This window comes from Stenella coeruleoalba (assembly GCF_951394435.1).
Source record: "Stenella coeruleoalba genome assembly, chromosome: 17".
Classification (NCBI taxonomy): domain Eukaryota; kingdom Metazoa; phylum Chordata; class Mammalia; order Artiodactyla; family Delphinidae; genus Stenella; species Stenella coeruleoalba.
This window is the reverse complement of record NC_137163.1, coordinates 45470133-45484478: the sequence shown is the minus strand read 5'-3', so window position 1 is coordinate 45484478 and position 14346 is coordinate 45470133. Positions and strand designations below refer to the sequence as shown.

The 14346-nt window shown below is 39.0% G+C and overlaps 1 protein-coding gene across 1 annotated transcript in view; it reads left to right on the top strand.

Moving 5' to 3' along the window:
• The first annotated feature begins 688 nt into the window (after positions 1–688).
• The window catches only part of DECR1 (2,4-dienoyl-CoA reductase 1), a 51636-nt gene continuing 37978 nt past the window's right edge, over positions 689–14346 (top strand). Inside the window, exons 1-5 of the mRNA XM_079901755.1 lie at positions 689–924; positions 10907–11109; positions 12897–12954; positions 13082–13168; positions 14137–14284. Coding sequence (XP_079757881.1) covers positions 874–924; positions 10907–11109; positions 12897–12954; positions 13082–13168; positions 14137–14284 — 547 coding nt within the window. The 5' untranslated portion in view covers positions 689–873. The remainder of the gene's footprint in view (positions 925–10906; positions 11110–12896; positions 12955–13081; positions 13169–14136; positions 14285–14346) is intronic.

Sequence of the window (14346 nt, the reverse complement as noted above, 5' to 3'; positions counted from 1 at the left end):
GAATGCCAGGCCAGGTTCCGAAAGTCCAGTCCTGGTCTGCTTTTTAAATTTCTCAGCACTTAGAAAATGCAAGGCACTTAGTAAACTCTCAATGTCACATACCAGTCACCAGTCTGAAGTTAGGGCTTCACAAGCAACCTCTTTTAATCTTAACAATAATCTTGAGTTAGGTATGAATTATATTCACATTTTAGAAGTGAGGAAGAAATGTGATCTGTGCTTATGCAGGATGTCAACAGGTACATTACATTAAGATGAAGAATGATAAACAAGAGATCTGCCCTTAATTCTGAAGTGAATATTATTAATCCCTTAGAGAGAAAAAGCAAAAGCAGGAGGGTCAGAGCCCCGCTGTCTCTCGGCGATAAGATAAAAGTCGATGTGTCCTTGGAAACATCAAAGCTGCCCGGAATCTGCAACTTTTATTAGATTTCAGCCACTTCCCCTTAGGGATATGGAGGCTGTCTTAAATATATTATTATTCTGATGATGTGTGGTTCAGCTTGGACTTAAACATGCACTTCAGGAGTAGACATAAATTACTGAAAAGGCATTAGCACTCCGGCAGTGTATACATGCCTTTTGTTTCTGCAGTCTTTAAAACTTTTCTGGCACAGTAATTCGTCCACCAACACAAGGACATATAAACCGCCATTACCAGCCCTATAAAAAACAATCGGGACAACAAAGGGAAAGACAGCAAGGAAAAGCGTGAGAGAGGCAAAGCGAGGCAGCGCCCTGGGGTTCAGACCCGGGTGGAAACGCGCCAGGCCCCTCGGCCTCCAGGGCCCGCCCGCTCCCAGCCCAGCCCCCATAGCTCTAGGATTTCTGGCCCGCCCCCTGCATTTCCGGCCAGAAGTTGGGAGGCTCTACATGGCGCTGCTAAGCCGTGTCCTCTTTGTTTGGGGCCGCGGTCCTCGGCGGGTAAGGCGGTGCTGGAAGGGCCGAGGGTCCTGCGCTCTCCCCGCAGACGCCCTGTCCGGGGGACTAGCGGAGCGAAGCGCAGAGCGTGGACTCGCGTTACCGGGGCGCTAGGAGCGAGGACAGGGTGTCTCGCGGAGAGAGGACAGAGGACTGGGGTTTCTGGGGAATCTCGCGAGGAGCGGGAACCCGGGGACTGGGATGAAGTGGGAAGGTCGCCTTGGGTTGCTGTCGGAGGAAGTCCTGGTGTATGTTTGTGTTTGGGGTGGGGATGGGGCTGGGGAGGGCACGCCGTGGTTCTCACTGGTTCCCATTCCTAGTAGTTTCAAAGTTGTGTGTAAGTAGAAAGAGAGGACGCTGTACACACCGGCCTTTAGAGCTCTGAGTGGGAGAGGGACGGGGTGGGGAGTGGGGCCCAGCGGAAGCATTGGCCTTATCTGTAGTTTTTTATTTTTTAATGAAGGAATTCTTTCAATTGTTATCCAGTTAAACATTAATACAAACATATTCACATAAAAAACTTCCCTTCCTAGAGATAATGCTGGGCGAGCTGCATCTCAGGCTGGCTTCCACCACTTTCACCCTCATAATTTTGTTTTGTTTTGTCAACATCTCTCCACTAGACCAATAATCAGAATAAAGTGTGCAAGAGAAGACAGCTGGAGGGGGGAAGAAAGAGAAAGGAAAATAAAAAAGTCATATCCAAGACAGCCCCTTCCCCCAACTAAATTAAAAAAAAAAATCTTAGTGAGCTAAACTAAACGAAACCAGAGTTCACAATTTCCTTAGCCAGGTAGAAAAATTAATCTGCCAACTGTGAAAAAACTTTTTTTTCAGTTAGAATGGGCAGCCATGGTTTTCTTTTTTGAAAAACATGGACAAATTGCAAATGTTGAACACAAGGAAATGGTATAATGAGTCTCTGAAGTAAGAAAGAACTACCTTTTAAAAAGTGAAATTTGTTCAAGGCTAGGGTTTTGTTGATACTGTTTTCTCTTATAAAGATTTAGGTTCTAGGTTATTGTAAAAGAAAGCTACATTTTCACATCCCTTCTTAACTCTCTCATTTGAATCCTACAAAGACTCTGTGAAGAAGAAAAGTCTTCAGAGAATTTTTTTTTAAAAACACAAATCATTAGGCTTGTAGTAATAAGGTCACAGAGACTGTATCCCTGCTCTTCTGACACCATTAGACAATACAGCATGAGAGGGAGAAAATGAACTCATTTAAAAATTAACTGTAATCTGACAGTTGTGAAATTCCTTTGCTTAAGAAAAATGGAAGTTTTGAGGATGGGGGTTTGAAGGCAAGGGAGGCCCTTATAGGTGGTGTTTCTCTCCTCCCTGGCACATGCAGGCTTGGGTGTGAATTACTGGGAAAGGAAAAGTCTTCACATCTGTTAAGTGGGAGATTGTTCCAGGCAGCATAATGTTTCTGTGAGCAAATACAAGTTTTTTCAGTTAAAGCCCCTGATTTGAATATTTTAGTTACCAAGAAACTGAGAAATGTTTCATTTGTCATACATCCTATTTATGAAGTGCTGTATTGTGCTGGTAGCTAGTAGGGTTCAGTTCAGTGCAGCGTTTAATGAGAACTGGCTCTGTGCCTGCCCTGGGGATGCAAAGGTTAAAAAAAAAGTATGAAACTTGCTCTCAGTTTTTTTTAAAATAAATAAATTTATTTATTTATTTATTTATGACTGCGTTGGGTCTTTGTTGCGGTGTGAGGGCTTCGCATTGCACTGGCTTCTCTTTTTGCGGAGCACAGGCTCTAGGCACACGGGCTTCGGTAATTGTGGCACATGGGCTCAGTAGTTGTGGCTCGTGGACTCTGGAGTGCAGGCTCAGTAGTTGTGGCACACGGGCTTAGTTGCTCCATAGCACGTGGCATCTTCCCGGATCAGGGCTCAAACCCGTGTCCCCTGCCTTGGCAGGCGATTCTTAACCACTGCGCCACCAGGGAAGTCCCGCTTTCAGTTTTAATGAGGAAAACATTCACTCATTCAGTAGTTTATCAAGAAATGCTAATTAAGTGCCTACAAAGTGTTGGGCGTTCTTTGGCGATCCTTACTTGAAAAGTATCTCTACTGTCCTTGAGCTAATAGCCTCATGTGTATTTTTCAAGTTATGGATAATAACTCATGAATGGACCTTGAAATAATTTAGTGGAACAAAATGAGTTTAAGAAAAATAAAGTGGAATGGAGTAGAAAATAAAGTGGAATAGAGTAGAAAACCTAATGTAGTAAGGTTAAGTTTACTTTGTGAAACTTTTTTTTTTAAATTTACTGTTCTTCCTTTCATAAATTCATTCTTTGTATCTCTGGTGCACATTGCTTTTTCTTTTTCTTTTTCCTTTTTTTAATCAAGAGTAATAACTACTATTTTTATAAAAATGATACCTGGCCAATATGAATTCAAGTAATAAATATAGTTAAATTAAAACAAGCAAAGTAACACATGTTCCCAAACTGGCCACCCAGAAATAACTGGGGTTAACATTTCGCTAACATCATTCCAGGCATCTTGTTTGTGCTGGTAAAAGGATGGGTAGATAGGCATAATTTTGCTTGGATGTATCACATTTATTTTTCCCATTGAACTTCATCAACATTGTTTCATTGTTTTCTGATGCTGATTATTGTCAAGAAGAAGTGTAAGGCCAGCTGTTTTTTTTTTCCTCCTGTTTGTGTTTTGAGTTTTCTTTCTTTCCTCCCTCCCTCCCTCTCTCCCCCTTTCTTTCCTTTCCTTTCCTTTTCTTTTTTTCTCTCTTTCATTTTTCTATCCAGAAAGCCTAAGAAATCTTTCTTTACCCATCTCAGAATTTCAGAATATAAGCTTCCTGGAGGCAAGGGTTTTCATGTGATTTGTTCACCTGGGCTGTATGCCCAGGTCTAGAGTAGTTAATAGCACAGAGTAAATATGGAATATCTGTCACACGACTTAATGCATGTACTGTGTTTTGTATAGGGCATATTTCTTACTAGATCCTCATTCAGAATATGTCTGAAAAATGATATTCTAGTGGGTCATCACCAGACATCAACAGACTGAAAATGCAGATGTTTATTAGAATGCATATATGAACAAAGCAGTGTGTGCCTAGAGGAGGCAGGGAAGGCTTCATGGAGGAGGTGGGCTCCTAGAGCTCACTTTTGAAGGAGTTGCAGTGTACAGGATCCCAAAGGTAATCTAGATGTAAGGAATAGCATGTATCAAGAAGTGAAGGAGCATGACCTATTTTTAAAAATTCAAGTGTTTTGGCATTGTGGACTTTGCAAAGTATTGGAGTCAGAGAGAAGTTCATGGAGATGAGACGGGACAGGTTGCTGGGGGACCAGGGCATGGTGGGCTTCACTTATTTATGTGGCAAATTGAGCATTTACTATATGTTAGGCACTGTACTAGGGATATGAGCATGAGAAAAAGAGCTGATTCCTGCTCTCAGGAAGCTTAAGAATCTAGTAACATTATAGTTTATTATGGTATGTGTTTTTTTTTTGCTGTATGCGGGCCTCTCACTGTTGTGGCCTCTCCCGTTGCGCAGCACAGGCTCCGGACGCGCAGGCTCAGCGGCCATGGCTCACGGGCCCAGCCACTCCGCGGCATGTGGGATCTTCCCGGACCGGGGCACGAACCCGTGTCCCCCGCATTGGCAGGCGGATTCTCAACCACTGTGCCACCAGGGAAGCCCATGATGAGTGTTCTTGATCTTAGAGGGGGTACAAATAAATAGCATCCCTCTTCTCCCATCTGAAAAACCAGAGTAAAGATGGAGGCCAAAGTACCACTTGTTACAGTTTGATTTTAGAGACAGTGCTAACTGGATTTCCTGAATTAGGCAGACTTATCATCTGAGGAGGAACATTTGCTTTCTGAGGGCAGCTAGCTCCCAAGAGGGAGAAGGTTTAAGAAGGACTACTCATGCCCAATTATTCTCTCAAAATTTGCTGGTCAGATAAACCATTTCCAGGGGGACAGGGTGACTAAGGGGGCAAAAAGAAGCCTGGAGTTTAACTCAGCTCCCCTCCTGGAGGGAAGTGAAACATCAGGATTAGGGAAGAAACATTTCCCATCCACAGTGGGAGAAGTGTACAGTTTTAAGGAGTATAGGGGCTTCCCTGGTGGCGCAGTGGTTAAGAATCCACCTGCCAATGCAGGCAACACAGGTTTGAGCCCTGGTCTGGGAAAATTGCACATGCCACGGAGCAACTAAGCCCAGCAGCTAAGTCCGTGCGCCACAACTACTGAGCCTGTGCTCTAGAGCCCGTGAGCCACAACTACTGAAGCCCACGCACCTAGAGCCCGTGCTCTGCATCAAGAGAAGCTACCGCAACGAGAAGCCCATGCACTGCACCAAAGAGTAGACCCCGCTTGCCGCAACTAGAGAAAGCCTGTGTGCAGCAATGAAGACCCAATGCAGCCAAAAATAAAATAAATAAAATAAATAAATTTAAAAAATCACTTTAAGGAGTATAATTTTTGGGTTTTACATATAAGCTGGGACCTGAAGGATTAGTAGAAGTTAGTCAGGGGGAGAAGTAAGAGTAAGAAAGTTCTAGGCAGGAGAGTGGCCTATGTGAAGGCCCAGACTAGATTATAGGTAGCAAGTAAGGAGGCAGGTGGTGAGAGACAGGCTAGGGAGCAGCCTGTGAGCCATATTAAGGAGTGAGAGCTTTGTTCTGAAGGCCTGGAAATAGGGGTGAGAATGGAGGCAACCTGGGTAATCTTCTCTCCAGATGAGAGGCCATGGTGGCTTCAACTAAGGAATGGCAGTACATGAGAGACTTGAAGTCTGGTGATATTTAAGAGATATATTGAGAGGTCTTGGTGATTGGTGGTAGCGGGTGAGGAAGGAAGATTGGGCCATGCTGAGGAAGTGAATGGCACCATCAGAATTGTGAGCAGGAAAGTATTATCATCAGGTGAGACTTGAGATGGGGATACTAGAGTGCAAGTATAAGTGGTAAGGGTCAGAACTAAGGGCGGTTGTTGGAGCTATTTAGGACTAAAATGAACCGAACTTAGTGGTTTGGGTATGTGATGTGAGATGAAGCCCAGATTTCTATTTTTGACCCCTGAGCTAAGGGAAATGTTACTCTCTGAGAGAGAGCATTTATGAGAAGGAGCCAGAGGGAAGAGAGGGGTAAGTGATATATCTTGAACATGTTAAAGCGCCTCTAGGACTTCCAAGCTGGTATACAGATAATTTGATTAAGTTACAGAGATGGCGGTGAGAATGATAATTCTGTTGGGAGTGTTAGGGAAGCCTCAGCCTTGAACGATGAATGTTGAGTGATGGTGGGGATCAATTTGTTTTTGTTTTTTTTTTTTTGGTGGGGATCAATTTGTATAAAGGTAGAGAGGTGGAAACAATTTGTGTTTGGGGAACCCTGCATATTTTGTTTTTCTGAGTATAAATTTCAAGGTGGAAAAGCAGAGGGAGATGAGGCTGGAGAGATGGACAAGAGCCAGGTCGTAATGACTTGCTGTGCTGGGTGAAGCTAAGGAATCTGGACTTTATACAGGGAGTCATATAAGATCCTTATACAAGGATCTTAAGGGTAGAAGTACCATGAGCAGGTTTGCAGTACTCTGGAGCACAGCATTGCAGATATGTTGGAGTAAAGGGAGACTGGAGGACAGAGACCACATAATGGATGATGTAGCATAGGCCCTTAGTATTTGTGAATGATGGAAGATAGGGACCTTTGAACTCAGGCAGTGGACGGAGAGTAAAGATACTGACTGGGGAGGTAAAATACATGGGACTTGGAGAGGGATGGAATATATTAGGTGAAGAGAAAGAGGATGTGAAGGAGTCACTAGAGGGAATCACATCGATGAATGGTAGCCTCAGAGCTCAAATATTAATGTGAAGAAATTTCAAAACAAACTCCCTTCCAAAACTATAACGCTAACTTCGTAATGTTAAAAAAAATCTAGATCTCAGATTATTCCCCACAGGTCATTATAAAGCACATCAAAAAAAGGAGGGGAATTCTAAAGTTAGCCAGGGTTTCCTAGAGCTCATATTAGAAGGCATTTCATTGGTGTTTGGCAACCCTTACTTCTTAAAGAAAATTCCAGGTAGAAAATAATCAATCTTAGCTGTCCTATAGTCTCTTCCTAAGATGATAACTTACTTTAAGATTAGAAATGCCTGCGTAAGTATAAGTAAGTTAAGAGTAAGGGGACAGCTATACTTTGATCCCTTCCAGCATGGGGAAACTCCCACATTGCATTGCATCTAAAACAGTGATAGAACTGTAGGCTTTCACAGTTTGTGAAATGATGTTGCTGTTTAGCTTTAGCCCTGATTTATTTTATTCTCTGTGCTTCAAAATTTTATTTCCAACTGCAGATTAGATATCTCCACCGGAATAGTCCACAGGCATCCCAGGTGGAGCATTTCTAATACAGAACTGGTTATCTTCAGTTCTCCACCTTGAATCTTTTCGTGTCAGCCCAGTCATTTCAGTAACAGCATCACTCCACATGTAGCTATTTAAACTAGAAAACTCTGTCATCTTCATCTCTTCCCTTGCTCACCATTTCCAGTTGGTTGGCTTCTGAGTTCAGGCTAATCAACATGTTAAATATGTGTGGTAAATGTTGTCTTGATTTCTGCTGTCCTCATTATTTCTCACTTAGACTAATGCCTTTTGTCTGACTCATATCTGTTTCCTTCTAGCTCACAGTTAAATCTTATTCTTTCCAAAACACAAAGGCAATGCAAAAAGTAGCAGAGGTATTGAGGTGAAGGTGAGAGAAGTGGAAAAGGCTCTATCTGCCAAATGGCCTTGATCAAAGGGAGAGACCTCTTTGTCTGCTTTTAGTGAAATAGGTCAATGTGTTGCTGAGGTTGGACTTTGAGGCAAGAAGAAATAATTGGATTAGGCAATATTAGGTACAATAGTAATTCACTATATCCTCATTTTCTGGGACCTTCCCATCTGCAAGTAATTTTATTTGCTAACTTCTTACCCCTTCTATGATGGCATCCAGTCTAAATCATCATCTCTTGCCTGGCCTGGCATAAAAACATTATACTTACTCTCCCTGCTTCCAGTCTTGCCTCCTACATTCCATTCTCAACTTAGTAGCCAGAACAATTCTCTAAAAACTTAAGGCAGCTCATGTCAATCCACTGCTCAAAACTTTGGAGAGTTTCCCACTTGACTTGAGTATAATTGTAAGTGGTTGACTCAGCCTGTGTGATCCAGTCCCCTTTACCTCATTGACTTTACCTCCTGTCCCTCTTTCTCTTCCCTCCTTCTACTTCAGCCACACTCGCCCTCTGATTCGTTCTAATGTGCTAGGCATGCTTCCTTCTCAGGGCCTTTGCTTTTAGTTTTCCCTCTGCCTGAAAGGACCGTGCAACTCATCCCCTCACTCCCTTTAGGTCTTTGCTCAGATGTCACCTCGGTGAGACCTTTGCTGACCACTCTATTTAAAATAGCAACACTCTACCCATATTCTATGCCGTATCTTTCCCACAGCAACATACTAGCTTTTAATATACTCTATATTTCACTTAATTTATCTTCCCTCCCCCCCAAAGATAATCTCTCTTAGGGTAGAATATTGTACCTGTTTTGCTCACTGCTGTATTGCCATTGCCTAGAACAGTGTCTGGAGCATAGCAAATGCTCAGTAAAAACATGCTAAAGATAAATAAAATGAGTTAACACAATAATCATAATATCATGTTTATCTCTAATACTTTTTCATACAAGCAAATTCCCAAATCAGAACAAACCCTTTACAAGGGTTTGTTATGCTATGTTGTAACCTGTTACATTGTAGACACTTATTAGGAATTTTTATTTCAAATGTGATTATTTTTACCTTTATAACCTTTTCTATGAGGTTGAGAAAATGTTTTAAAATAATAAGAAAAGAAAGTTTATATGCAAATATCTTGCTTAATTTATCTTTCATAAAGTACCAGATAAAATTCCCTATACAAATCAATACTAAATAAATAAAAATTCATCTTAGTGTTGGGAAATTAGGACACATTTTTTCTTTATTACTAGGTAACGATAAACTCACCAGCCTACTTGTGCAAATTTCCTGATTCATCATCTTAATGTAATAGTTCTGGAGTTGGTGGCAGCCTTAAGTAAAACTGCCATTTATGCAGAGAAAGATTATTGTAAGTTGCTTGGATTATCATGCTTTGGCTAAAGGGTACCAAAAAATGCTTTGTCAACACGAAGGTAAATGAAATATAATGACTGGCATGGAGGATTACCAGATTTGCAAATTTATCTTTCACAATTATTTTATACATGTTTTCAAATTTTATCTTTCACTAACATTTTTCCCTGGTTAAAAAATCAAATCATATTTATTGAATAGATTTTGAAATTACTAAGAACCAATCAAACTAACAAAAAGAACAAATAATCTTCCATGATCCCATCACCTAGACATACATAGTAACTGTGAAAGGTAATGAATGGACTCTGAAGTCAGACACATCTTCGATTTGAATCTTTACTACTTATTATTATTTGTCTTTAAAAGTTAGTTACTTGACCTTTCTGTGCTTCAGTTTTCTCATCTATAAAATGGGAGTAACAATAGAATTTACCTTATAGGGTTGTTGAAAGTCCTTCATAGACCTGGCACATGGTTAATATTGAATCTACTACTAACTGTTGTTATTTTCTTCTAGTCTTTTTTCTAAGTATATATTTTTATTTATAGTTAAGAACATCCTGTATATTTCTTTTTTTACTTAACATCATATTATAAGCATTTTCTTGTTAAATTTCTAGTTGATGAATAGCCTTATCCTAAATCAGTGACAACATTTCTATTTCCTTAGGGTAAATTGTAGATATCTCAGAACAACTAATGGCAGCCCATTTAACTTATAAGAATGCTCTAGCAGGAAATTATCGATTCTGGAGTTTTAATCTTATAACCATAACCTGATGGGGAATATCAGATACCCGACTGGTGTGATCATTGAACTCAGTAGGAGCTCAGTGAGTAGAGGGAGGCAGTATACAAGGTCGTTATAATCTTGGTTTTGCAAGTTGGGCAACGTACTTAACTTTTCTGGGCCCCTCCTGAACAATGGGGTAAAAATAATGCCTATCTCATGGAGTGGTGAAGATTAGTTTCTAATCCTGATAAATGGTAAACACTTAATGAATATTAGCTCTTTATTGTTTGTTATTATGGTTAACACTTAAAAGTTTGTTTTCATAATTAAAAGTGAGAGAATAGCAGTGATTTTGACAAGTAATATGAGAGTAAGCTGTAAAATATAAGATAGGGCAGTATAAATAGTTTTCAGTTGAAAGTGGTTTGATTTTATCCCCCCATTTTAAATATAACAAATATTTTTATCTGTTCTAAATTTATTATCCAGAAGACAACATGGGAAGAGGCATTTGGTTTAATAAATCTTATAAAGGACTTTTTATAATTTTCTTCAGTGATTCAAAGATGGAATGTGATTTTTATCCAAATTATTCTTGTTAAAAGACAAAAATGCTTTATGTAAGTTTTTTTGAAGTAAAATTTAAGCTAAATACATAAACTAATAATGCTAGCATTTATAGAGTGCTTTCTGTGTGCTACACAATTTTCTAGGTTTATTATTCATATTAGCTTATGAAATCCTTATAATGTCCTATGAGGAAGGTTCTGTTATTATCTTCTATTATTATAGAAGAAACTGAGGCAAAAAGAGGTTAAATAACTTGCTGAAGGTTACATGACTAGGGAGAAAATTCTGCCCTCTGTAGTCTAGCTCCAAAACCCATGCTTTTAACCACTCTACTATGTTACTTAACATTCCAACAGAAAAAGGATAAAAATTGATTAAATACAGTACCAATATGTTTACAGTAAGTTTGTGTTAATCTAAGAATTTGATTAATATTAAAGAGTATGTTTAAAAAAATTCATATCTTTTGTGGGAATATAAGTATGCAAATTTCAATTCATTTTTTTTCTTTTAGTTTTTTAGGTATGGAACAAAAATATTATATCAAAACAATGAAGGTTTTCAGTCTAAATTCTTTCCACCCTTTCAAAAAGTGATGCTACCACCAAATAGTTTTCAAGGAAAAGTAGCATTCATTACTGGGGGAGGTACTGGCCTTGGTAAAGGAATGACAACTCATCTGTCCAGCCTAGGTGCACAGTGTGTGATAGCCAGCCGGTAAGTCAGTCTCAGCAAGTTGCCTGGCAAGAGTCTATTGGTGAATAATTCCGTGCCACAATATTGAAAACACTATTTGCCAGAGTTGTTTGATTTGCGTCGTAATCTTCTATGAAATATCCTTTAGATTATTTAACTAAATCTCCTTGGAAAAAGTCAGTTATAATTTGTGATGATAGGGCTTCCCTTGTGGCACAGTGGTTAAGAATCCACCTGCCAATGCAGGGGACACGGGTTCGAGCCCTGGTCTGGGAAGGTCCTACATGCCGCAGAGCAACTAAGCCCGAGCGCCACACTACTGAGCCTGTGTGCTAGAGCCCACGAGCCACAGCTACGGAAGCCTGCGTGTCACAACTACTGAAGCCCATGCACCTAGAGCCCATGCTCTGCAACAAGAGAAGCCACAGCAATGAGAAGCCCGTGCACCGCAACGAAAAGTAGCCCTGGCTTGCTGCAACTAGAGAAAGTCCACACACAGAAATGAAGACCCAAAGCAGCCAAAAATAAATAGAATAATTTAAAAAAATAATTTGTGATAGAAATAATGATTGATTATGGAACTGATGATATATATATTTCACAAATTCAGTGATAGAATTTTTTCTCTATATGAAGTTAAAAAGTACTATATTGAGGCTGCTTTGTTTTCAGTGAGATTGATTATAATTACTGATTCAGTGGATAGTTAACCTTGTACCAGGATAATGGATATAATGCTTCCATTTTCTATAAGATGGGCAGATATTTCAAAACAGCTGTTGTGATGAATGTAGGGAGGGTGAGACCATGTGGAAAGAATTTCTTATTTAGGCATGTCCCAGTACCTTATAACGATGTAAGTATAGAGGTTTAGAGACTGGTCAAAAAAATCTACCCCTTCTTCCAATTTTGAATAGTGTACAATTCTTAGGTAGGCTAAGTAGTAACCTGAATGACAAGTCACTATGTAATTTACAGGGGGCAAAAGGAATTTCTTTCAGATGTTGTTGTTTTTTTTTTTTTTTTTCCCAGTACGCGGGCCTCTCACTGTTGTGGCCTCTCCCGTTGCAGAGCACAGGCTCTGGACACGCAGGCTCAGTGGCCATGGCTCACGGGCCCAGCCGCTCTGCGGCATGTGGGATCTTCCCGGACCGGGGCACGAACCCGTGTCCCCGGCATCGGCAGGCGGACTCTCAACCACTGCGCCACCAGGGAAGCCCTCAGATGTTGTTTTTAATGCAAATTGGCCAGAACATTTTTTTTCATGTTGTAATGTGTTTAAGAGTGTTAAAATATTATTTTTTTATAACACTACATAATTTACATTGTGTATTTTTTTGTGTTTCTCTCAAGAGCATAAGATTTTGACTATATATAGTTGTCCAGACCCATCAATTTGATCTAAAATCTACTAATGTCGATTTTATACATAACATAGTTTTTTTATAGTTTAACGTAAGCTTACATCATTCCAGGAATGTATTTTCCTTCTCAAGCAAGCTTGGGCAAGGAAATACATAGAAATGAATATAATTAAGGAAATAATTTAAAATCTATGAGTAGATATAAAATAACTGGCTTAGAAGTAATTTAATAAATTAGTGTCACATATATGAAATTGCTTAAATTTAACTTCTAGAAAATAAATGCATTCAAACTACCTTGCTTGTAGATATAGCTTTTCTATTGTCTCAAAAATTCATGTCATTAAGCTGTAGATTCTCTTTTTTAATTTATGAAATTAAAAAGAAAAATATAACATGAAGTTATTTCAGAACTCATGCAAAGTACCATGTGTTTTTTTCTAGAAAAATTGATGTTCTGAAAGCAACTGCAGAACAAATTTCTTCTCAAACTGGAAATAAGGTACATTAAAAACAGTTACTTAAATCAGATTTAGGAATTATAGCATGCTTAAGTAATTTACTCATACTCATGGATTAGGAAGTCTGAAAAAATATAGGGTTCTTTTTTTCTCTTTGTTATTTTGCAGGTTCATGCAATTCAGTGTGATGTGAGGGATCCTGGTATGGTGCAAAGCACTGTGTCAGAGCTGATCAAAGTCGTAGGACATCCTGATGTAAGTGTAATGGTGATGAGGCGAAAGTATGAGGCCTTTGATGTTGATATCACCTACCAAGATGTATTAAGGAAATAAAATATTGATGTGAGCAAATGCTGTGTTAAGAAGCAGCTATTTTCCATTGCTAGCAGAAAGCTAGCTCTGTTTAAACCAGGGAATAGATTAGGTGGACTGCTACACCATTTCCTTTCAGGAGTACTTAAAAAATACATTTACAATCATATAGAAAAAACGATTTTACTTTATTTAATAAGATTATGAAATAAGAGCTGTTATCCAAGAGCACAATATCTAATTTAAATGATTCATGCTCTTTGCTTTTTTTAAATAACTTGATTATCTCTGTCAGTGGAGGAGAATAATACAAACAAGGAAACCTACAAAAAAACCTCCAGATTTGTAAGACCTGAGATATGCATGGGTATTTTGCTTTTGTTTGGTTCACATATTGGAAAGAAACCATTTCTTCCAGTAGTCTCAAAGAGAGCACTTTTCTATGTTAAAGATATTTTCAGACAAACCGATAATGTATTACATTATTGGTGGAATAATAATATTGGAATCTTTATTGATACTGAAGAAGCAGGTCATCAACCAAGAATTTCATTAGCTAAATTAAGCCAAAATGATACCAGAAATTAAAGGCATTTTAATTAAGATTTCTTGAAATAAAGTATAGTCACATGGTAGATATGCTTAATCTATATTTATATTTTTAATAATAGACTGTACCCTAATTTTGAGATGGGGATTAGAACTCTAAAATTTGGTAAATAATAATAGGGAATTTTCACAGGCTCAAAAAAGGTAAAACTGAACCAAATCTCATGGTATTTTTTCATAGCAGACTGTGAACTTTAGCTTTATTATATTATTTGGATTTATAAATTTCAAAAATAAAAGCCCTTTAGGGAAAATATTCTTCCTCATCTAAGTTTCTGTAACTTGCCTTAATCATTTATTAGATTGTGATAAACAATGCAGCAGGGAATTTTATTTCTCCCACTGAAAGACTGTCTCCTAATGCTTGGAAGACCATAACTGACATAGTTCTAAATGGCACAGCCTTTGTGACACTAGAAATTGGAAAGCAACTAATCAAAGCACAGAAAGGTATGTATATTTATTCTTTACATGTTTATTGGATTCCTACTTGTGCAATTTCTGTGCTAAGC